Consider the following 9,409-nt stretch of genomic DNA (forward strand, 5'->3'; position numbering starts at 1 on the left):
CCATGATGCTGTTAGTTGGATCTGATTCTGAATCGGGCAGACCTGTTACTAACGCCAACATTATGTGCTAATTAATGTCATTGAATTTTATTTTTTTATTCTTTACTATGGTTGGAGCTCCAACTCTTGTATGTAAAGTTTTCTGCTACAACCTTGCAATTTTACAGTTTACAGTCTATATCTAATAGAAAATATTGGACAGTAGTCATAAATTATGAACATGTTTAATGATAGCTTGTTGTACAACATTAAAGGGTTTTCTGCCATTAGTATTTCTGAAATAGCCACGATAGTCTAGCGTGAGGAGAAAGAAGAGGATCCATGGCCACCATTGGACTGTAGACCAGTTGAGTAGTTATGGACCTTTTTTCCCCCCTATGTCTATGTGGTATGTAAACATCCCAACTTGACCATGTTATTATTCCCCACACCCCCACCTCTACCCTTTTCCCAAGAAACAAAGAAAAATAGTTGCCAGTTGTTTTTTTTTCCTCATTCCTGGTGGTGTGGATATCACGTAGCATGAAAGAGGTCATCATCTGTTGTGTTTCAGTAGTCGACTGGTGGTAGTGTGATTTTCCTTACAAAGTCTTCATACTTCACCATTCCGTCAGGCCCAACATGAACCTCTCGAAAGAGGTCATCCACTGGAAATAGATAAAAAAAAAAACTGATTTCTAATTATTGAGCTCTGATCAGGTGGAAAATGTACAACTAAACAAAAATCTTCTGCCCTGATTATGTTTAGGCCATTACCTGACACGGGGAAATATTTTGGTGAGGATTTAACAGTGGCTTTATGTTGCAGAAATGCTGTGGGATTTTTACATGTTTCTTTTCAAGCTCACTGTAGAAGTCAGCAAAAAAAAAAAATGCACAGTGGGCATGAGTTTTTATGAAATCACATCCACTTTCCTTGATCTCTTAAAGACCTTTCACCAAATCTTTCACATTTAACTGGACATGGGATGTAACAGTGGTTGACTGAAGAGCAGAATAAAACTTTTTTTTTTGCCTTTTTTGTTCAAGTTATTGGCCATTCAAGTATATCGTATCTAATGAGTTCATTTTCATTGCGCCCAGTTGGCCATGATCAAGGAGTTTTTAACTGGGGGCGTGTACTTTTTCCCTTGACTGTTGCTGCCTGGTTATGATTTGTCAATGTCATACAGGGAGAAAACAGGTGGAAAAATATCTTGGCAATGGTGATCCAAAATAATAAAAAATGGCATTACATAAACTTTGTAATAGTGACTGCAGAGCAAATGATATCCTGTATCGAATTCAACATTGAAAAATATGGTGAACGGTACTCTAAGTGCAGTGGATTTTTCAATCAAGAACTGCAGGATTTATGCTACGTATGAACATGGTCTTAGGCTTTTCTGGCCTGTGAACATGGACTTTAAAAATCTATTTTTTCTATTTTCTGCGTTAAGCTGCATTTACACTGAAAGGTAATTGTGAATGAGTGCTCTTGATCACATTCGTTTTGTGAGTCTTCCTGTATAAACAGGCAGCTGATCACCTGGAGAATGAGCAAAACGCTCGTTCATCGGGTGAAATGATCTTTTTTGCAGCACAAAAGATCCTTGTTCTCAGCATTGCATCATCCTGTGTAAGAACAATGGCAGCCTGCGTGCAGGGAGCGATCTATTACAGGATATTACACGACTGCCGATCGGTAATGTTTAGTGCCATCTGTCGGTCTGTGTAAATGGATCCTAAAGGCTCAAGCAGACGAGCAAATAAATCAGATGCGTGCTAGCTGATTTTTGATCGGACAGCACACTGACCCTTGTTATTCAATAGTGATGAGCAGATGAATGATTTTTTTTTTCTCAGTCTGACTGTCCATGAGAAACAAATGGCAGCATGCATTACTTTCTTCAGAGTCTCAGATGAGACTCACACATTCAAGTCTATATGTGCATAAAAAAAATCTAATCCATTTCCATCCTAAACCTAGGAACCTGTGATCATGTACATTTTTTAGTGTAGATGCATGAAAAAGGAAGGCATACAAATATCACATGGACATAAGAAAACGGACACGCTGATCTCACATGGATGAAAAGTAGGAAAAAAAAGGTCAAAGTTTACTAGATGAGACTCGGACAGTTTGTCTGCAGCCGCCTTTACTCGTACCTTCCTCAGGTGTTAACTTTTCTCCCATTCTGGTTAGTTTCGCCTTGAGCTCCTCCAGGGGGATCATTCCCTTCTTTTGTCTGTCTGTCATCAGCATGGCTACAAGGATCTCATTCTCAGGGTCTTCTTGTTTCTGCTGACGATACATAATGGTCAAGAAAGTTGAGAAATCCACTTCTCCATCTTTCCCTGAAGAGTAGAGACAAATGTTATTAATACTGGTTATGTACGTGTATCATACGGAGATACTCCATTCATCTTGCCCGCCGCAGCTGCCGCTATTTAGATTTGTAACATTTAGAAATCCTTTATAAGAGAAGAAAAACGTGGAAAGGATAGAAATCTGGAACTACGAGTTGCATCAAGTCATTCAGGTCAGTGGGTGACTGATTAAAACCTGGCACAGACTAATATTAATTTGTAGCATGTTTTTTGGTTACAGAGAAAAGGAAATTGCGCAGCCCACTACCTGCATGTGTGAAATGACGGTCAAGGGAAAATCTTGCATCTACTTTACATGCTTGTCAGCAGTCGGCCATGTCTTATTGATGGACTGTATCAAGGAAAACCGCGTGCACTATCCGGAAATGGTGCCTAAGTAGGGTCCAAAGCCGTATACAGTATAGTGAAAGATAAACTTAGGCACTCAACTTAAATGAAAATTTTTGTAATTTATTGTAGTCATCAAAATAAATATTTTGATGACTACAATAAATTACAAAAAACTCCATTTAAGTTGAGTGCCTAAGTTTATCTTTCATTATTGATGGACTGTGACCCTGTACTACTATTTGCACACCTGATTTAGACAACTGATCTGAGAACTAATCGAATATTTACAAGTCATTCGCGCTCGTCCAATGGTCTTTCCAAACATAAATATTGATGGAAACCGATCGATCATTAATAGTGATGAGCGAACGTGCTCGGGTAAGGTGTTACCTGAGTATCTTGGCCGTGCTCGAATAATATGTTTAGGTCCCTGCGGCTGCATGTTTTGCGGCTGTTGGGCAATCCCTGCATCTGTTGTCGCTGTCTAACAGCCGCGAATCATGCAGCCGTGAGGACGCAAACCTATTGGAGCACGCTGGGGACACTCTGATAACACCCGAGCACATTCGCTCATCACTAACCGTTAACGATTGTCCTGTCCCTGTACAGAATCATGTTATTGGCAGCACATTCTCTGTTAACAAAGGGCGATGTGCTTCCGATAACGATGATTTTTAAGCCGGAATAAATGATTCAATCACCCGACAATAGGGTGTCTTGCTCATTTATTGGGAGAATGGCGGATTTTTTTGCACATGGGTCAGTAATCGAGAACAAGCGACTTTACGGACTCTTGTTCACTGATTCTCGGCCCGCCTAAAAGCACCTTTACTTTTTTACGATCAGTATTGCAGGGACACATTTTTGGGGGCTCAGTGGTTTGGCTTATTTGCAGTTTTGCAGCATTGGTCTTATATTATAAACCATACAATATGTTAATGTGTTGCAAACGTAGACTTGATGTAAATGGCCCTACAAGATGAGAAAAACATTGGTGAAACATGTCTGCAGTTTGTGTTTGGTATATGGCAGCTAAGCTTATTCACTTAAAGGGTTAATCCCCCAATAACCAAGTTATTCTTTATCCATGGAAAAATCTTGTTGATCACTGGAGTCGGATCCTGAAAACAGGGGCCTGCAGTTCTATCCTAAATGGAGCGAAGCTGCATATACTCCACCCGATTGTCTATGGGACTAGCCGAGCGCTGCACTCTGCAGTCCCATAGACAAAGAAAAATGTCATCCATGAGCCAAATAATAAAGTTACGTTTCTCACTATTTCATACCGATTTTCTGCACCTGCAGGTGACGGTTGACTTCGACAGGAGTAGGACAAGTCCCCAAGCAACGCATTACAGTCAGGAGGTCTTGAGAGGGAATCTTGCCCTTTCCCTTTTTATCATACAGGTTAAAGCATTCTTTGAACTCTGTGAGACAGTGACATAACGGTACAATACATCATGGGAACAAAGTGTTACATGTACAACACAATTTATCCAGCAAGCTCATACATAAAGAGAAAGGGGCCCACACAGCTGCTCAGCGCCTGTTTTTGCCCCAAACCGTTGATATTGGGGTATTTTTTTTTTCCACCTAACCTTGTGCATGTCAACAGCACCATAGACTATAATGGAGTTTTTGATCCGTGGAAAATACAAATCGAACACGTACGTGAAAAACTGGCGTATCAGTGAGGCCTCTGGTCAGTTTCACACAATAGTCTTTATTTTCTCATGTGAAAAAGCGTCTGGGGGGGTTTTAGTGCGCAGGATCAATTTTTGGTCTTAGTGTCATTATAGCATCCGTTTTTCTAATGAGGGAAAAAAATATTTTGCTTTTCCTACGGATACAATCGAATGCAGAGAGTGCATGGATGACATGTGTGCTGTTTGTCTTTTTTTTATCGTGGGGCCATTAACTCAATGGTAAGATCCACAACATGCATCAAAGTAGGACAGGACTCCATTTTTATTTTGTGGACAATTGGCTTGCAAAACAAGGACACGTGAGAAGACATATTAATTGTATTAGGTCTGTGATCTATCTGCAAAATTGCATCATACATCCCAAAACACTGACATGTGAACGAGTCCTTACGGTAAGGGGAGATTTTCTCGGACCAGCACTGTGTTCATGGATAACTCTCATATACAGTGGGGCAAAAAAGTATTTAGTCAGTCAGCAATAGTGCAAGTTCCACCACTTAAAAAGATGAGAGGCGTCTGTAATTTACATCATAGGTAGACCTCAACTATGGGAGACAAACTGAGAAAAAAAAATCCAGAAAATCACATTGTCTGTTTTTTTAACATTTTATTTGCATATTATGGTGGAAAATAAGTATTTGGTCAGAAACAAAATTTCATCTCAATACTTTGTAATATATCCTTTGTTGGCAATGACAGAGGTCAAACGTTTTCTGTATATGATATTCTATGGGTTTGTAAACATGTCTGTTTTAAACAAAGGGTACTGGAGACCACCCGAGCATCAGAGGGGACCCCCGGAGCACTGGCGCTGACTCAGCAAGGGATCTAACAGGTGAGTTAAAGAGATTGTCCCACTTCCACATAAGGAGGTGAGAGGTCGTTAGCATAGCGCTTTGACAGCATGCTGATTAAAAATTGATGCCCTAACCTAAGAATATTCATCCAATAAAAAAAAAATGGAAACTTCTCTGATAACAATCACTGACTAGTAACTAAGCTAAATATACAGTAGCATTGATATTGAGGTTTATTTTACTTCTTGAATTTCTCAATACAGATGTATCGATGAGTTGCAAAACTAACAACCTGGATATCTGGCATGGTCGGCCAAAATTGCACCAAATAAAAGTGATAGAAAGGTGGGCTTAATAGTTTGCTTTGAGTTAATTTGCCATCATTTCTGTGTCAAGCATTGCCCAGTCTTGTACTAGAATAAACAGTGCCGAATAGGAGAAACAGAAGAGTTGGCCTGATCGAAATGAAGGCAAAGTCGAACAAGGCAAACTGCGACAATCGCTGCCCAATCTTCCACCAAAATGGACAAGGCATCAAATACTATTAGCAGAATTGTCCTCCCCCAACTCCCCAAAACTTACTCTGAATTTCATCCTGAGACAGGAACTTGGTCTGTAGAAAACACAAATTCAGTTACCTAAGCATCGTATGGCCGACATATAAGAACACGCAGAATCTGCAAATGATGAAGAGGAGTACGACAAAGAAAAGGTATCGGCCATACAGCAGGGCTCGTAGTGATCTACGGGAACAGGTATAATACAGTCTCATCATAACCTACCATCTCTTGTCTCTGTGCTGTTCCTGCTTCCTGCTATGTATGAGATGTTAAAGTCCACACAGGAAGAAGAATATCGAGACACTTCTCCTATCATGGAGACCTGGGGTCAGATTCCACCATTATCCACCAGGTAACAGGTCCTATTACCCTCATAAAGCAGCTGTCACACAGGACTCCTGTTCCAATGAAGTATTTATGAGGTGTACACAGAACACAACCTCTTTGATGATTCCCATACTTACCGACTATAAAAAAAAAAGGACTCGAGTGTATTAACCCTTTATTTTCAGCATGTGCATACATAAGCCTAAGGACTCCTATTCATCTGCATATAAAATAGATGAGTGCAATCCGATAAAAATAAAAAAATCGGATTATACTGTGACTGATTAAAGGATTCCGCGCTCATCTGCAACTTTTTTCTCACCTCGGATTGGTTTGAGAAAAAAAAAATCACAGTATACTGTGAGTGACCGCGTACATTGGATGAGAATCGCCAATGCAAGTCAATAGGTGCAAGAAAAAAAACGGACGGCACACCAACCGTGCATATGCCATCCGTGTTTTATTGATAAAATTCCCCCCCCCCCCCCTTCCCCGAAAAAAAAGGAAATTCAATCATCCCATGACAGGAAGTGATATACAGGGAAGTGTTGGCGGGCTTCCACGAAGCTAATGCTAGCCTCCATTGAGACAAACCCGCCTCCCCGGAGTTTCAAAAAGATTTTGGAAGTGTTGTTGGTGCTGGTACAGGAGCGTCCCGAGCTTTGGGACCCTCAGGCTATGAAAACAAAAATACGAAGGATGCGGCCTGGACATATATATGTCGCCAATTGTATCCACAATATGATGACAGTTCAACTGATGTCCAAATGGGGATTAGTAATTTTTACATTTATTTTACTATTTTTTGTCTATTTGTAGGTATATCAAAATGGCAGATGTAAAATCATAAAACTGAGGTAAAAATAAGCACAGAAAAGTACCAAGACCGAGGAAGGCTAAAGCCTTGCTCCCTAAATGAATGCATAAATGCAAAAAGATACATCAGCTAGTATGGTACTCCTTCAATATGACAACATAGAACACCATGGAGTACAAAAGACACCAAGAGGGTACAATAAAACCAAAAAATCATTTATTGAATCAAAAATACATACAAGAAATGCTAGCCAAATAATGAATGCATCAAAGAGAAGAGGGGAATAAGTACAAGAGACATGCTGGCACGGCAGGAGGAACAACCAGTACAAATAATAAAATCGCCAGAGGTAACAGTAACATAGTAAGGCCGAAAAAAGACATTTGTCCATCCAGTTCAGCCTATATTCCATCATAATAAATCCCCAGATCTACGTCCTTCTACAGAACCTAATAATTGTATGATACAATATTGTTCTGCTCCAGGAAGACATCCAGGCCTCCCTTGAACCCCTCGACTGAGTTCGCCATCACCACCTCCTCAGGCAAGCAATTCCAGATTCTCACTGCCCTAACAGTAAAGAATCCTCTTCTATGTCGGTGGAAAAACCTTCTCTCCTCCAGACGCAAAGAATGCCCCCTTGTGCCCGTCACCTTCCTTGGTATAAACAGATCCTCAGCGAGATATTTGTATTGTCCCCTTATATACTTATACATGGTTATTAGATCGCCCCTCAGTCGTCTTTTTTCTAGACTAAATAATCCTAATTTCGCTAATCTATCTGGGTATTGTAGTTCTCCCATCCCCTTTATTAATTTTGTTGCCCTTCTTTGTACTCTCTCTAGTTCCATTATATCCTTCCTGAGCACCGGTGCCCAAAACTGGACACAGTACTCCATGTGCGGTCTAACTAGGGATTTGTACAGAGGCAGTATAATGCTCTCATCATGTGTATCCAGACCTCTTTTAATGCACCCCATGATCCTGTTTGCCTTGGCAGCTGCTGCCTGGCACTGGCTGCTCCAGGTAAGTTTATCATTAACTAGGATCCCCAAGTCCTTCTCCCTGTCAGATTTACCCAGTGATTTCCCGTTCAGTGTGTAATGGTGATATTGATTCCTTCTTCCCATGTGTATAACCTTACATTTATCATTGTTAAACCTCATCTGCCACCTTTCACCCCAAGTTTCCAACTTATCCAGATCCATCTGTAGCAGAATACTATCTTCTCTTGTATTAACTGCTTTACATAGTTTTGTATCATCTGCAAATATCGATATTTTACTGTGTAAACCTTCTACTAGATCATTAATGAATATGTTGAAGAGAACAGGTCCCAATACTGACCCCTGCGGTACCCCACTGGTCACAGCGACCCAGTTAGAGACTATACCATTTATAACCACCCTCTGCTTTCTATCACTAAGCCAGTTACTAACCCATTTACACACATTTTCCCCCAGACCAAGCATTCTCATTTTGTGTACCAACCTCTTGTGCGGCACGGTATCAAACGCTTTGGAAAAATCGAGATATACCATGTCCAATGACTCACCGTGGTCCAGCCTATAGCTTACCTCTTCATAAAAACGTGGGGGAAACAAAACCTCAATCAAGAGGGTGCATGTGAAACCATCACAACCATAATAGGTACAGATCAAGGGGCTGCCAGTAAGTACTGTAGACTATACCCCATAGAACAAGCCCCCCAAAATCACACGTATCCCGGAGATTGTTTAAAACTCACCCATAGTAGCTGGCATAAAGCGTAGGTTCTCCCGCTGAGACCTCTTGACGAGCGTTTTGCATAGATGCTTCTTCAAGAAGCATCTCAATTTCTGGTTTGGCTATTATCCTAAGTCATGTGACAAGGTTCGTTAAAGGGTCAACATTGACTTGCAGGACTGCAACCTTCCAATAGGTGGCACTAGAGTTCTAGTTCTCTCTGAAGAGACAATTTGCATAATTAGCATATTTCCCAGAGGAGCATTGTGGCTTTAAGTCTCATCTTGGCATGCTTAGCATGTTGATCTCCGCAAGGAGAAACAATACTTCTTGGAATCCATTACAGTGAATGATGTCACTAGAAGAAGAAGCTGCTGAGACCAGTATACTGTAGAAGCGCTTGGCAGCATCAAGGGAAAAGTGGAGAGGGTGCCTCCAAAAAACATCCATATCTCTATATGGATAGTTTATATTTTCTCACCCCCATTATGGATTTAATACCATAAGTTATATTTTTGTGTTTTTTTTTTCTTTTTTAAATTGTAACATTGAGTAATTATGTGTTTTTATTTTAATTAAAGAACAGAGACTGACTCCCGATCCAGTAAGTTTGTTTGAGTCAGAGGTTCTCCCATCATAAGAGGAGGCTCTTGGACCATCAGGCGACCTTCAGGTAGCCACTGAACAAGAAGAGTAGGGCCAGAGTAGTAGCCCCATCTTGCTCCTTGACACATGCCAATAAGCAGCACTTATACTCTACAGACTCAAAATAAGGAG

General features: G+C 40.6%; 1 protein-coding gene across 1 annotated transcript; it reads right to left on the reverse strand.

Annotated features, from left to right (window-relative positions):
• Nucleotides 1-208: 208 nt before the first annotated feature.
• On the reverse strand, nucleotides 209-6,079 carry CALML4 (calmodulin like 4). The gene is made up of 5 exons (XM_069766417.1): nucleotides 5,986-6,079; nucleotides 5,786-5,816; nucleotides 3,987-4,127; nucleotides 2,149-2,337; nucleotides 209-647 (listed from the first exon to the last, which is right to left on the reverse strand). Exons 1-5 carry the CDS (start codon nucleotides 5,986-5,988, stop codon nucleotides 550-552), a joined length of 462 nt encoding a protein of 153 aa, XP_069622518.1. The 5' UTR covers nucleotides 5,989-6,079; the 3' UTR covers nucleotides 209-549.
• Between the last annotated feature and the right edge of the window lie 3,330 nt (nucleotides 6,080-9,409).

The sequence above is a fragment of the Ranitomeya imitator genome, chromosome 4 (genome assembly GCF_032444005.1).
Source record: "Ranitomeya imitator isolate aRanImi1 chromosome 4, aRanImi1.pri, whole genome shotgun sequence".
Lineage (NCBI taxonomy): Eukaryota > Metazoa > Chordata > Amphibia > Anura > Dendrobatidae > Ranitomeya > Ranitomeya imitator.